The 15,184-nt window shown below is 41.3% G+C and overlaps 2 protein-coding genes across 4 annotated transcripts; one reads left to right on the top strand and one right to left on the bottom strand.

Annotated features, from left to right (window-relative positions):
• Positions 1-1,873: 1,873 nt before the first annotated feature.
• On the top strand, positions 1,874-10,087 carry cax2 (cation/H+ exchanger protein 2). 3 transcript variants are annotated; one of them, XM_031565228.2, is made up of 20 exons: positions 1,874-2,044; positions 3,217-3,384; positions 3,570-3,676; positions 3,819-3,927; positions 4,072-4,188; positions 4,280-4,341; positions 5,624-5,776; positions 6,011-6,196; positions 6,285-6,384; positions 6,652-6,793; positions 6,974-7,157; positions 7,487-7,586; positions 7,734-7,864; positions 8,079-8,116; positions 8,208-8,320; positions 8,410-8,555; positions 8,649-8,743; positions 8,958-9,036; positions 9,281-9,389; positions 9,555-10,087. In XM_031565228.2, exons 1-20 carry the CDS (start codon positions 1,963-1,965, stop codon positions 9,626-9,628), a joined length of 2,295 nt encoding a protein of 764 aa, XP_031421088.1. In that variant the 5' UTR covers positions 1,874-1,962; the 3' UTR covers positions 9,629-10,087. The 3 variants fall into 3 exon arrangements, with proteins under 3 accessions (XP_031421088.1, XP_031421087.1, XP_031421089.1); XM_031565227.2 differs by having other exon boundaries at positions 3,214-3,384; XM_031565229.2 differs by lacking the exons at positions 8,958-9,036; positions 9,281-9,389; positions 9,555-10,087 and adding an exon at positions 8,866-8,955 and having other exon boundaries at positions 3,214-3,384.
• Positions 10,088-10,571: 484 nt separating this feature from the next.
• Positions 10,572-13,976, bottom strand: LOC116220043 (5-hydroxytryptamine receptor-like). Its single transcript, XM_031565232.2, has 2 exons — positions 12,384-13,976; positions 10,572-11,888 (listed from the first exon to the last, which is right to left on the bottom strand). The coding sequence occupies exons 1-2, from the start codon at positions 13,710-13,712 to the stop codon at positions 11,736-11,738; spliced, it is 1,482 nt and encodes a 493-aa protein (XP_031421092.1). The 5' UTR covers positions 13,713-13,976; the 3' UTR covers positions 10,572-11,735.
• Between the last annotated feature and the right edge of the window lie 1,208 nt (positions 13,977-15,184).

Raw genomic sequence — 15,184 nt, 5'->3', positions numbered from 1 at the left:
GGCAAACACTGAGCCAACCAAGGTGATTGTAGGGAAAGGGGGAGAGCTAACACGTCTGCCGCTCACAGCTGAGACCAGACAAGTCATTGAGGAGCCGTGCCAGCAGAGCTGCAAGGGGCTGGAGACGAGTCAGAGAAACCAGCTGCATGCACTCCTGGAGCAGTACACAGACACTTTCGCAGACAGAGTTGAAGACTGCATGCATACCAGCCTGGTTCAGCATGACATTGACACCTGAGATGCCCACTCAATCCACCTACGTCCACGGTGGCTGCCATTAGCTAAGCAGGCAGCAACCGAGCAGAAGATTTGAGAAATGATGGAAGCAGGATCATTGAGACCAGCAGCAGTCCATGGGCAGCACCCGCTGCCCTAGTCAAGAAGAAAGATGATTCATGGTGTTCCTGGGTCCAGTTGGTTCAGCTCTCTCCATCTCCGAAGCAGCTACTGGCAGGTGGAACTGACCTAAGAGGCATGCCCAAAGACCGCGTTCACCGTTGGCCAGGGGCTCTAGCAGTCCAAGGTTTCTCTGTTTGGGCTTTGCAATGGGCCAGCCACTTTCGGGCACCTGATGGAAAGAGTGCTGGCTGACGTTCCCCAAATCCATGGCGTAGTCTACCTAGATGACCTTGTGCACGCTGTTCTGGCGAGATACAGCATTGTATTTGTATTTGGTGCAGCAGGACTATCTACTGATTCAGCAAAACTGGCAGTGGTGAGAGACCATTCCCCATGACGTCAGAGAACTGTGGAGCCTTTTTGGAATAGTGTCATATTACAGGCACTTTGTCAGGACAACGGGTGGGAATTCAGCAAGCCCAGAGCCAGGATCCTGGATGGGGTCTCACCACTGGATCCTGAAACCAAAGCTCTCTTTTCACAGTGGCCCTGCTTCACCATCCAGAATGGGCTCTTGAATTGGATCTGGCAGACTCCTGGGAGCCAGCGTAACATCCTGTAGCTGCTTGTGCCTTCCAGCCTGTGTGCCCGATTCCTCCAAATGGTCCACAGCTTGGTGGGGGCGGGCCACTTCAGCATCACCAAGATGCTCCATCAACTCTAGTCCCGGTTCTACTGGCTGGGCTGTCACCAGGACGTGTAGTTGCAAGAAGGGCCCAACTCGGCGCTCTCACACCCCAATGCAGCAACATCAAGTGGGGGCACCTATGGAACATGTGGCTTTGGACGTCCCGGGCCCCTTTTCCACCAACAACCAAGGGAACCGTTACATCCTCATGGCTATGGATTACCTCACCAATTGGCCAGAGGAATATGCCGTCCCTGACCAAAGTGCTGTCACTAATGCTGAGTGCCTGATCAACGAGATGTTCTGCCGTTTCAGTGCACCCCAGGATCTGCATAGTGACCAGGGGCTGAACTTCAAGGCTGGCATGTTTGGTGAGGTCTGTCAGCGGCTGGGTATCAAAATGACTCTGGCTACTCCATTGTACCCCAGAATGACGGTTTGGTAAAGCGGTTTAACTGCTCTCTGGCCATCAAGCTCACCATTCTCACCAGTAGCAGGCTTGTGACTGGGATTGGCATCTGCCTGTGGTCCTATGGGCTTACTGAGGAAGAAATGTATTTGATATGTTTGATTTCTTTAATAGACTTGAATAGCTATAATAATCGAGTAATACAATTTATAGACAGGCTTATGCATTATGCTTTCCCTTCCAGTGTGTGTGTGTGTATTTCAGGTGTGGTAATGTATAATACTGAAATGGTGTAGATAAGATACATAGCAACGGCGTGAATAAGGACATTCGTGCAAATAACTTCAGACGGAGTGAATTGAAGTCAACGGACACCGTAAACCTAAGAATAGCCAAGTAAAAAACCCTACAAGTTTACTACATTTCCCACAGTTCCCTGCGCGCTCAATGGAGCTCACGTTAACTGTGCTCTCAAGGATAACGCGAATTAATCATCACATGGGATCCATTACTGTGCTTAACAGAGATGTCCATTGAAAGTGAACATTTGTCAGCTGACAACGAGACACGAAGGCGAAGGTTTGCAGCTGACCGTTCAGATGAAACAGGTAGAACCGCTAAACTCGTTAGCCAAGGCCATTTATCTAGCTGTTTAGGCTACTCCGTAGTCACCGGAGCTACTTGTGTCGTATCTTCGAACTTGTGGCTCTATAGTGAATGTCGGTCTACTCGAAATGGCTCTTTCGGTCTATGATTATGTTTAAGATTTAAGTTTTTAAGTGTTTGACAATGTGCATTTGCGTTTATGTTGTAAAACATACCGAACTATCTAAAAATGATTGATATGAAGCTGATTTAAATGTATAGGCTGTGATGGATGTAAGCTTTGTAGCGTTATTTATAAGGCATATGATACGCTGGGTCGTTTTACTCTTTCCTTTATCATGTAAAACTTTAGTTTGAAGCGTATTGGCAGACATGGTCTTTTCGCAGTCTTCAGGGCTTTTATTATTGTTATTACAAATTACTGGATCTCTGAATGAGCTGCAGAACTTTGCGGGGGCGTCTCCGTGTAAGCAGGTGTCTCGGTCACACTTAAGTTGCGTTTTCGTCCTTTCACGCTAGATAAGGAGATATGCAAAAAGCAGCTCAGACAAGGTCGAGGAAGTGAGACTTTTTACTGAACTGGAATCAAGCCAGTTTACCAGTTTGCGTTTCCTTACATGAACAGTAACACAGTGGGCTCAAAGACCAATATGACAACACTAAGTTCCAGAAGTAAAGTGTGCACATGTGATTCATTGCCACTTGGCCACAGCACCTGTCTGAGTATGTCACATGAGCCAACATGAGCGTGCTCTGCACACATTAGCTGATGTGATGGAGGAACTGAGAGTGAGAGTGGTGGCTGTAGACTTTTTGTGGCACGCATGCTTGTGTTTAGTGAATGTTGCCGTGAATTTATTATTTTATTTATTATTTTATTTAATGATTTAATTGTATTATTTTATTGGACAATAATGTAATATAAAGAAAATGAATGACCCTACTGTATAATGTATATAGCTTAGTGAATTCGTTAATCAGATGTATATATCCAAAAGTATGTTTTTTTTGCCAACATGCAATATATATGTTATAACAGAGCAGCCAGGTCAAAAGTAAGTTAAAAGTAAAACTTTGAGGTAAAGGTACACATGACAGAGCATGTACAACCTCAAAGGAATATTGAGTGTAAAGCTGCTGTACTTCTAATTAAAATGGGCCTTTCTCAAAGCAGATCCACAATGGAACCAGCAGAGCCCCAGAGGTGGTCCCAGAGGGCTGGAGTGTGATGGGGTGTGTGGGGCACACCTGCACCAGGAGGGCCTTGATGGACACTCCTCCCTCCTCTGTACCTCCCTGCCATTGAGTCCCTCCGCACCCAAGTACTTATGTACTCAAGGAAGTAAGGGACTTATTTGTATCATTGTTGTGTACAACATTCTTTCAAATTTTCTATTAAATATATGAAGTTGCAGTGTCTGTTTTAATGCATTATAGTATTTGCCATTCATTTGTGTGAACGTATACGTGCTGGGTTAATCGGTGCTTTAAAGCAGTGTGTTTATGAGGGTTCACTTTCTTTACCAGGTCATAGCTTGCATGCATTGGATGATGAATGGGTGGAGGTCCCCTGCAAGACAACTATAAGTGCAGAGAATGAAGTGGAGGCACAGAAACTGGCTAACAATTACAAGGTGATTAAACTTCCCACCAGAGTTTGACCAAACTTGCCATTTATTGGGTCATTGTTTATCAGAGCACTTATGCACCTGGCTACAGTGATGCGCCTCACTACACTCTTTAACAAGGTTGACACTGCATGTCTCTCTTATTCAGTTTGGATTCAGGAAATGGAAAAGTCATGTCACTGAGCGACCCTTTGAAGAGAGATCAGAGGTAGTGAAAGAGCTCTACTCTGAGTTGAATGTCATCAAACCTCACACAGGTAAGTCAGTGACCCGCACATATATCCCCAGTCCCCGCCGTCGTAAATACTAACGGATTTGCTAGGTACTGAGTGCAGCATATGCAATGAACTCTCTTATATTAAAGGGAAGTGTAACGATGTCTGTGACTGTTATTATTACAGGTTCCTTGATTTCCTGTGGCAATGTCTTCTATGTGATTTTGTTTGGATGGTGGCTTGCCCTGGTCTACATTTTGCTCAGTCTTGTGATGTTCACTACTCTCATTGGGATCCCATATGGTCAGTTTAAACCTCTTTCAAGTTGATTTAGTGTCTGTTGTAAAATTTTGTGAATTATTCTAACTGCGGTGGTTACTTTGTCTTATTACAGGTAAACTTTGCTGGAATTTATCAGGTTATTTTCTCTGGCCGTTTGGGAAGTCCATAACAAAGGTAAAATTAATATGTTTTCAGTTTTTGGGCTGGAAAACTCTTTTACATTACATTGTCACCAAGTATACACTAGTTAGGCTTTATACGATTGGTCTGTTATTAATGTGTCCAAGCCAATGGTTTTAGCTGTTAAAGTAACACCATGGAGTTTCTGGAGCCGCCAGGTAGGGGGCTACTTTCTGCTGGACTATTCAGTAACTTATTTGCTGTCTTGCTTTGTCTTGTGTTGCACTTGCTTGATGTTTGACTGTGTTAGGAAAGTTGTTGGCAAGCTAGCCAACATAGCTATCACAATAAAATTACACAGAAGCCGACGCGAGAGCACTTATTAATAGCATCAATGTTCAAGTGTGTTATAACAAGCTTGCTAACATCGCTAACGAGATGTCTTGCTAGCGGCTACATTTATCGAAACCTGTTGAAATTCGCATACTATGTTTATGACAAACTAGCGAGTCAACAACTTTCCTAACACAGTCAAACATCAAGCACGTGCAACACAAGACAAAGCAAGACAGCAAATAAGTTACTGAATAGTCCAGCAGAAAGTAGCCCCCTACCTTGCGGTTCCAGAAACTCCATAGTGTTACTTTAACTAATTAATGACATCTCTTCAATTTTCTTCTCATACACTTTTTGTCAAATTCAGCCAATATCTCTTCACGGTCTGCTAGTTGTCCGTTTTGTGTGCGCAGAAATGATTCGGTGTCTATACACAGCCCTGAGTCTGTAAATGGGAAAGAAAACAAAGTGTCTCGGACCGAGGGGCAGAGTGAGAGGGCTTTGGTTCTCATGCACAGGGTAGGGCAGATGGGCTGAAAGGGGGAAGTGGGAGCGAGAGAGTCTGTAAATCTGGCACATGCTAACGTGCTGAACTTCACAACAGAATCCCATTGTCAAGAAGGAGACATGGCAGAGGATCAGCCAAAGTGAAATGAAAATGTAATATGCAAAATGGCAATGTAATCCTAAATTTGAATTCAAATTTCCCTCAATTCAAATTCAGTAATAGGGCCCAGGTTCAAAAATCCTGAAGTTTTCCTTTAAGATGTTCCTTTTGCTTTTATTTACATAAAGCACATTGAATTGCCCGTGTATGAAATGTGCTATATACTAAACTTGCCTTGACAAAAATAAATGGCTGCATTTTAATTTATATGTTTATTAATTAATTAATTTCATCACTTGTTAGCGTGGTGAAGTGGAATTTTAAATGTTCATATTTTGTTTGTGCTGATCACTCTTGCTTATGCACAGGCTGAATTATCTTTGGGTTCAACAGGGCGTGGCTTCAGACAGAAGACCTAAAAGGAAAGACGCACACACCTTTACTGAGGATGTAGAAGACAATCGGGGAGCCTCTACTTTTTTGCTGCCAACACCTGTAGAAGAGATTGTCGAGGAGCCTCAGCCACCACTCAAAACCTCACACTGGGTGAGATGAGACAGTTGTTAATTTGCTTTGTTTTCATAAATTCATGAATCAAATACAGAATGTTTAACAAGGACTCGACAGTTAACTGACATAAATGTCTAAATGTGAAAAGCCAAACTTAATTTTTTTCACATGGATGTCTAGAGTAGTTATGACTGCTAAACATTCTGTACCATATGTAGATGCTTCCTGTTCCTACCATATCAGTGCTCAGTAGATATGGTGTTGTTTCAGAAACGTGTGAGTACTTACGTGTGGCTTCTGCTGGGCTATCCCGTCCTGGTTATCTTTCACTCTCTGGGCTGCCTGCTGTCTTGGCTGCTGGTCGTCACCATCCCTGTGGCCAAGATGAATGCCCGTGCAGTGGGCTCAATTCTACTTTTGCCACCTGAGGAAGTTCACATCAGCCCTGTAACGGAGGTATTTATTAGTAAATGTTGGTAAATGAATATTAATGACAAATCTTATTAGAACAGCTGATTGACATTATCACCAAAACATTCTCTAGCCACAGTCTGGTGAGGACACGGCTCTGCTGTGCTGCAACCATGCTATCAATGGCTACTACTACAAGTACACGGTGGATGGGATCAATGTGTTTGCTGTCAGTATCTTTTGTGAAAAGTGTGATCAAGTTCAGCTTATTGGTCAATAACGATCTTGTTTTTATTACTAACTTCTTTTGCAAATTGTTGTTTAGTAGATGGATAATCCTAAGAAAAGTGTTAGCATTTGCTAGTATGGTCAGTCACATACAGTATGTACTATTGGTTTGCTGAAAGCTACTAGATTGTGTCAGATAACTAAACAGATGCTGCTGCTGTCTATTGTGCTCACTCTTCCTTCTGTTGAATTCCTTGACCTGTCATTTTTAGACCTTTTACCGCTGGTCATTATCGCTCTGGTGATTGGTTACGTTGACAAAGACAATAAATTTGCCTCTTCGGAGGTCAAATTTGCCACAGCCATTGGCTCAATCATTCCTTTGTCCTACTACATTGGTATGGGTATCGCTAGGTGAGGGCATGGTAAACTTTCACACACTTATCATATACAGTAGATGTCGAATACATAACCAAAGATGGTGACTCTTTGTAGATAAGAAAGAGTACCGATTCACTGGCCATTGACAATGCTACCCGTTTTGTGGTATGTGGATCAACTCAGCAAACTAACTTTGATTCCCTTTCCTGTCAGTATTTCAGCGCAGAGTAACTTTGCCGTTGGTGCAGTTGTGAACGCCACATTTGGCTCCATCGCGGAGATGACCTTCTATATCACCGCCCTGATCAGGGGACACAGCCAAGGAAACCAGTGTCTGCAGGAGATAGTCAAGGCTGCCCTGACTGGAACTCTGCTGGGATGCATTCTCTTCATCCCCGTCAGTATTGAGGAGCGCACACGTGCGGCCTAGGCTGGATGCTTCATTACATAGGAACAGCATGCAACCTTCTTTCCATTTGTAGTGAAGATGAATGTGGTTACAAGTGTATCAGCAACATGTACACATCTATTAGCCATGCCATTTGTCCATAGGGGATTCAAGTGCTATGTGGTTTATAAGTTAAGAGTCCGTTTTGGAAATCCACCTTTATGTCTTTAAATAATCAATAGTGGGGACAATTCAGATGTTTTCACCGGTTTGTCTACTTAAGTAATTGGTTCATTTTCACATTTCATTGTTCCTAACTTGCTCTGTGTACTCTATAGGGGATCTGCATGGTCATTGGTGGACTGAGACACAGGGAGCAAAGGTTCAACAGTCGCTCGGCTGGAGTCAGCTCATCACTGCTCTTCATATCCATTGGAGGTAGGCAGAGTAGTGATAGGTGCATACATTGTTTGAATGTTATTCCCCTACTCCACACTGGTTGGTATAGTGAGTTGTTCTTAAAGTGACACACTGTGATCTTGTGCAACATGTTTCACAAACCTGTCTGCTGGCCTGTCATTGCAGGGGTGTTTGCTCCAACAATGTTCTCTAAGGCCTATGGCAATCTGATCTGTGAAGGCTGCAGTTCCACGGGGACCAATGCCTCCACAAATACTAGTGGTCCTTACGTTTGCCACAACTGTCACTATGACCTGGTGAGCCTCTTCTGTCTGTTGCATCATTTTAACTTAATGTCTCACGTGTTACGGGTCTACCGTTACTGACTCTGTCTATGTTGGTGATTTGAATTTACCATCTGCATTGTAGAAAATCCTGCAGGAACTTTTAACTCTATTGACTATTCCATCGAACTGCGAAACATAGTTTGTTAAAAGGTTGATGCTGACATTTCTTCCTTTGTTTTATTAGGGTGAAAAAAACTCCACCATGTTCCATGACCATATTGAGTAAGTGTTATAATCACATCTGGCTCTGTGTAGGTTTGTATTGAAATATTGTGGTCAATAAGTTTTAAATTGAAATCCTCCCTCCCCCTAGGCCACTGGTGTACTCGGTCTCTGCCCTCTTACCTGCTGCTTACATCATTGGTCTCATCTTTACCCTGAAGACACACTCACACATCTACGATATCCAAGTTGGTGATAGTAATGGTAAGTGAAAATGACTCGGGATAAACCCAATGCCGTTAATTTCAGTATATCATGTAAGTGAGTGTGTGTGTGTGTGTGTGTCTTCACAGCATCTGGACACCTAGGGGCTGTGGTCCACTGGTCACGGTGGAGAGCTTTGTTCATTCTCATCGTGGCCACAGTGCTAATGTCGGCCTGTGCAGACCTGACCACAGAACATATTCAGCCAATCCTCAGCCAGCCTGGCATCTCCCAGGTTAGTCCGCCACTGACAAGATGAAATATAAAAAAGAGCAGAAGTGTATGCACAACCAATTTTGCACAGATCACTCATTTTCTGTCTTGACAGTATTTCATTGGTGTCACCGTGCTGGCTATGGTGCCTGAAATTCCGGAGATAGTGAATGGAATCCAGTTTGCCCTCCAGAATAATATCAGTTTGAGGTACACCTGCTTTATTTATTGTTACACCAGGTTCTATTGCTCGTAGCTTGAATATTCTCTCCCTTGTACGTCGCTTTGGACAAAAGCGTCTGCTAAATGACTAAATGTAAATGTAAATGTAGGTAAGTTCAATCTCAACTAAATATGTTGATCTTTAGGCCTTAATGTGTTTCACTGAGTATGGATTAGCTGATGTCCTCTTATTCTGCCACAGCTTGGAGGTGGGAAGCTGCATTGCTGTGCAAGTGTGTATGATTCAGATCCCTCTACTGGTCCTCTTCAATGCTGTCTATGTAAGTCTACAAAAGTGTGTTTGCAGTAGCTCATTGGTTGTTTTGTGAGGTGGCCATATGCAAGCACTTGAGACACATCAGCCTCAGAACACATGATGGAGAAAGAGAAACATACATAGTGGTTGCTGGAAATTGCTTTTAAATGTAATTTAGGGTGTATTACACCTGCTAGGTAAACGCTTCATTTTTCTGTCATCATTTTATTTATGATTCTCAAATAATCAAAGGATGTCTTTGTCCGTAGGATGTTGGCTTTGTCCTCATATTCAGCGATCTCCATCTATGGGCAAGCATTTTCAGTGTGATTCTTGTCAACTATATTTTCATGGATGGCAAGTCTGATTATTTTCAAGGTGAGAAATTCCACTACATCTGCCTTTGTGTTCTTGTGTTCAAATTGATCATGGACTGTAGACAGAAAACAATCTGACGTGTGTGTGTGTGTGTGTGTGTGTGTGTGTGTGTGTGTGTGTGTGTGTGTGTGGGGTGTGAACATGCACAACTCCTCATCTCCACAGGTACTGCTCTGGTAGTGGTTTACCTCATACTTCTGGCTGTGTACTTCTATGCACCCTCCCCTGCTGGCTGCTAAGCAACTGATGAGGTCATAGTACTGTAATTTCTTACTTGAAAAGTGTACGGTCCAAAATGTCTCAGCTTCATCTTTCGAACTCGAAGGATTTAGTTTGCACCTTTTCTATGAAACTGAAACGTCTGCAATAGATATTTCTAACCTCTTTAGATATTTTGTAAATGTATGATTTTGGTTTGATTTTCTTGTTTGTTTGTTTTGTTCTAAATGAGATCTTGCTGCTGATTTGAATGCTGAGAGGGAAATGTGTGAAAATTAGAATGAGCTAACCCTTTATCTGACACATTCTCAATTGCAAAACTGCAATAGGAGTTAAGTGTGTTTTATTTTATTATATTAATTAAGTGTATCTTAACAGTTTAGTTATCCAAAGAGAGAACAAGAGTATGTGTGTATGTATGTATGTTTGTACATGAAGTCACTTTTGTTGAACATAAACTAAACCTTACTAAACCATCATAATTTGTATCAGTTCTGTGCATTGCATCCAAGAATAGATTCTTGATAGGACTTGGCATTAATTGTGGTTGCCTTATAAATGGGAGTCTTTGGAAGTGGAAGTACCCACCATTTTATCTTCGTCCTTATAGACCACCTTATGTCTAAGGATGTCTCAGTAGATCACATGATTTGTGATGATATTCACCCACTTTAGTTGCCCTCTCAGGCCTTGTCTCACTGGTCACTGTTCTACTTGTAGTTCTGCCTGAACAAGAAGGGGACCAATGTCAATCTGCTGGCTCTGCTGAATTCACATCGGCTTGCTGCTGATGCAGATTCTTATCCCTTTATGAATGCAAATTGTAGATTGTTTGAAAAGGCTCAAAAATATTAACATGATAGGACACTAACTACATTTTACGTGACTGAAGGCCAGAGATAATACCTACTCATATTACCATCAGATAGACAGACAGATGGTGTTTTCTAAAATATATGCATATCAACAGCGTTATTACATAATAGCCCTGAGAAACCTGATGATGGTTTTAGCACTCTTTGCAGGTGATTGGGTTCGTTCATATTTACTTTAATACAGTGCACTACATGAAATGTGGGTACAATCACTCTGTCTGACGGTCCATTTATTCAGTTCATCCAACAAAGAAACGGTATTGTTATTTCAGAAGGCTTCTGTGGGCTAGGGTCATGAAGACTATACACAGGCATAACTTTAATTCTGCCGACCCCCCCCCCCCCCCCCCCCCCCCCACCACTTTTAATTACTTTGCTGTTACAAGTTGCAATGTTACATACAGAGCTAAAGTAAAACAACGTTGCCTTATCATTGTAAACAAACACATTTACATAAAGTTTCTTTAATATAGTCCACTCAGTAAAAATATAAACTCCTCTTCTCCTACCGTATCATTGATCATTATTATGGATTCTTTCTTCAATGAGATACATCACTCAAGGATTACTATTGAGTTATAACAATCCACCACCACTATTTCCAAACTACTTTGTGCCATCCTTATTATTTCCTGTGTTCAGTAAATGGCGTTGCAGGTTTGCATTGCAATCTGAGTGTAATCTATAAGAGCTGTGCCGCTTGCTTGGCATTTGAAATCTCGAGAGACCTCCAGAACTGTGAAGTCCCCTGGCTCTAATCACCACTTTGAAAGGTGCGGGGATACACCAGAACCAAATCAAGATAGCCTGGCCAGTATGTCGCATTTTCCATTGGACTGCCAGGGTATGGTATTTAATCTACTTGCCCTCTCCAATTAGATCTGGGTTTTACTGGTCTTTTTAAATAAGAAATAAAAACACAAGTAATCCCTTTGTTACATTTGATGCAAAATATTTGATACACAAGATGAAAAACAATAGTTTATGTTTTAGTGTACCACTAAAGTGGAAGGTGGATCAATGTGGTAACATACATTATACAAAACCAATAGAAGCACATTATTATAGGCACTATAGGCAGATCTATAGGCACCATAGCCTTCACCACCATCACAACCACCATTCTCTTATTTGAAAACCATTTCAAACTAAAATTATATTTAAATTTTCTTCAGAAAGAGAGGTCAAAACGAATTAGGCAAGCAAATATGTACATAGTTAATCCTACAAACAAACTTTTTTCTTTCATATTTCATGTCATACAAATTGATTTAAATTTAGATCTTAGGCTGTAAAATTCCGTTCGAAATTGCGGGTTTACAACAGCATAAATTATTGGATTGGTGACAGATGTCATGCAGACCAAGGAGACACTCAGTATTTCCAACTCCAATTCAATTTCCATCTGAAATACACAAACGTTTGTGAAAATCAAGCAATTCGTTCACCAATTCATACATATAAAGAATTATGGATGTTAAGGTCATTACAAGCTATTGTCTTAATTGTTGTCTGATCTATGATCTATATTACGCTATCTTTTTTTGTCCTCTCATCTCATTCTCATCTCATCTCATTCTTTTTCTATTAACATCTCAAACATACATTTTAGGCTTCTTGATTTATATAGATTCAAAATATTTAATTAATAAAAAGAAATGTAATAATATTATAATGTCTGAATTATGTATAACCATGTGATGTGTAAGATCCTAGTTTATTCCTATTCTGGGTTTTAATATAACGCTACAAATGTTGAATGACATGTGCGTCCAAAGCAAAGTTGTGTGAAAGTTAACAGGGTTATTTAACATATTTAAAATGTCTACAGCCTATATAAACATCTTCTGTGCGTCAATAAGCTAAAAACAGTTTGTTGACCCTGTGAAGAAATACTTACACTTGTGTATTTGATGAAGTTGATAAAGTAATTTGCAAGGACTGTCGCGATGAATGGTGTCCAAAATAACAGGAAAGTAAGAATGATGTAACCGGAGCGTTTTGCCAATTTGCCCTCTTTATTTTTCTTAGCCCTGTCTGAGTTAAAGTGGGATGGCATCATGCAGACAGCACCTGCTATATCACCTTGATTCTCAGGTTCCGGCGGAATGGTTGTTTGGGTGTCTGTTTGTTTTTCTCCAGCAGACTGCAACGTCGCTGACTCGGATACGGTATTCAAAGGCTGCGGTTGGAGTCCGCAGTCGTCCTCGCGCTTCTCAAGGTCTATCACCACGAGTGCTCTGGTCTGCGAAGAAGAAACACGCTTTGTCGAGTCACTGTTTTCGGTGAAAACTCTAGAGGAGTCTTTTGTTTCTGTATGATGTCTGTCCAATGTTAAATCATGGTCGGTTGTGTGAAATGGCGCGGACACAGTATTGTTTTCACACGGTAATATGTTGTCCGTAGAAGCAGGTTCCTCTTGCGCACGATAAGTAAAATCCGTCTTGACAGTGACTTCTGGTACGATATTAATAATTTCCTTTATCGTGCTTTCATTAGTTACCTTAGTGCTCTTCGCGTTGCCATTGGTGTCATCAAGAGTCCGCACTATACCTTTGTCAAATATTTTTCTTCTATGGGCTTTTACTAGTATAAAGATGCGAGCATAGAATCCAACGATGACTGCCAGACAAGCAGTCCACAGTGGCATTAAAATATACATTCCAAATGTGTCGTACGACGGGAGTTCTTTTATGTCCATTCCCTTGCACTTTACGTACACTGAAGAGTCCTTCACAAACAGTAAGCAAAGAATAGATAAAAGAATTGCCACTGTCCAAGTTGAAGGAATCCATATCATAACCCGTTTACGCCGTTCAGTTGTTTCGAATGGGTGTGCTATGGCTTGGTATCTCTCAGCGCTGATACTAGCCAAAGTAAGCAGCTGGACACAACAGGTGATGGAGAACGAAGCAAACTGTGCGTTGCACAATGAAAATCCAACTTGATCAGTAGTGTCTCCATTTAGAAAAATGACTAAAATTAACGGGCAGTCGATAACGCAACGTAAAAAGTCTATCACTGCGAGATTTACCAACAATGCATTGTTGGACGTTTGTAAGGACTTTTGGTTATGCACAGCCCATGCCACGAACACATTCGCTGCAATGCCAACGAATAGAGTAAAAAATAAAAATGCGCAACTGGTTACCGTCAGAACCAAACCAACGTAGTTTATACGCGTAGAAATGTTCATAAACTCCAGTACATGTGAAATGTTTCCTTGCATTTCAGGTCAAAAGAATAACAGATAGCACTCGAATTATACCCATCACATGGATATCACTTTGAAAGGAACAACCAGGTCATCCGACTACATGTTAGCCGCACGTTGCACAGGAACAGAGTAGGCCTTTTCTGACATCTGGATGTGACAGTGAACACTCTTCAATTAACACCCCGTTGCGCTCTGGAGACCACCTGGGAACTCTTCGTGAATTTCACCAGTTTGTGCTTGGCCTTGTACGTACTTGCATAAATAATAGCAATTATATCTCAGAATGGGGTGAATTTAATTGGATCTTCTGCCTTCCTTCGGGAATTCTAGCCGTGGGTTACACTAGGTATACGTGTAGGATTACGTCTTACCACAAGGACAGTCAAAGACTCAGACAAATTTTGGTTTATTGGAATCATGGCAAACAAAGACCCTTGATCACACATCATGGCAAGATACAACTTTTGATTATTTTTGCACTGATGCGAGTTTGCTTTACGCGGTAGGACATGTTATGTGTGCTTTTCCGAGTTCTCCTTATATTTTACTAAAATGTATGAATTACAACCTATTTGCTTTGCGCTTGCTTTACATTGATTACAATTGATATAAGTAAAATGGATCCTATAATGAAGTACTATTGGTCAATTTATCAACAGAGGAGGGAAAAGATGGAGATGTTTTTAATGAAACTGACATGCACTATAGACTACAGTCTTCTGCTCTTCCCATTACTTTTTCAACATGTCCACTGAAAAATAGTCAAAGTTGTTTATCAATATCTGAAGGATGAAATGTAGGCCTATTCACTGCACATGGACAGTGACCCCTCTTTAGCCCGTCCAATAAAAACAAACAAATAAAATGTAAGTCAATTCAATTCTCATTGCTTCTTTTCATTCCTTGCCTTATTTTTTTCTCCAAATGACTTTATTTGAGCTGCACTGTTGGATCATTAGAAGTCAACCAGAACTTAAGATTTATTTCCATACAGACACCATTATAGACCTACAATTGCGACTATTAGTTCAAATTAAACATATTTAGTCTGAATACAACTTCATGAATAAACAAGAAACAAGAATTCAGAGCTAATACGGTGCTGCGAAATCATGATGGTAGAAAAAATGACCAAAGGTGCTCATATACCTGTACACCACTAACTGAAAAGAAAACATTTCATCCCAAAAGTATAGGTTAATTAATGGGCAATGTAATATAATAACATGGTGATGGTTCAGGGGTTTTCGATGTTAAACCACTAGCCAAAGGATTTTTGATTTGATCCCCATGTCATCTGTAGTGATGGGATGAGCCAGAGTAGCAGGGCTTTACACTGGTCCACTGAAGCTCTTAACATCTCACTTGCTCCAGGGGCACGATGCTGTTGATAACCTTACACTCTTATCCCCATCCAAGTTTCTATTGTGTGTGTGCAAGACATCCAACTGGGATATGCAAACATTTTGGAAAACCATGTTACG

Source organism: Clupea harengus, chromosome 3 (genome assembly GCF_900700415.2).
Source record: "Clupea harengus chromosome 3, Ch_v2.0.2, whole genome shotgun sequence".
Classification (NCBI taxonomy): Eukaryota; Metazoa; Chordata; class Actinopteri; order Clupeiformes; family Clupeidae; genus Clupea; species Clupea harengus.
The sequence above is the reverse complement of the archived record's forward strand: the minus strand, read 5'-3'. Positions and strand labels throughout refer to the sequence as shown.

Coding starts and splice junctions, on each gene's coding strand:
- cax2 (XM_031565227.2), top strand. CDS start 1,963: ATGTCCATTGAAAGTGAACATTTGTCAGCTGACAACGAGACACGAAGG. Junction 3,385..3,569: donor GTACTTATGTACTCAAGGAA/GTAAGGGACTTA, acceptor TTTCTTTACCAG/GTCATAGCTTGCATGCATTG. Junction 8,744..8,957: donor CAGAATAATATCAGTTTGAG/GTACACCTGCTT, acceptor ATTCTGCCACAG/CTTGGAGGTGGGAAGCTGCA.
- LOC116220043 (XM_031565232.2), bottom strand. CDS start 13,712: ATGCAAGGAAACATTTCACATGTACTGGAGTTTATGAACATTTCTACG. Junction 11,889..12,383: donor ACTTCATCAAATACACAAGT/GTAAGTATTTCT, acceptor TGTGTATTTCAG/ATGGAAATTGAATTGGAGTT.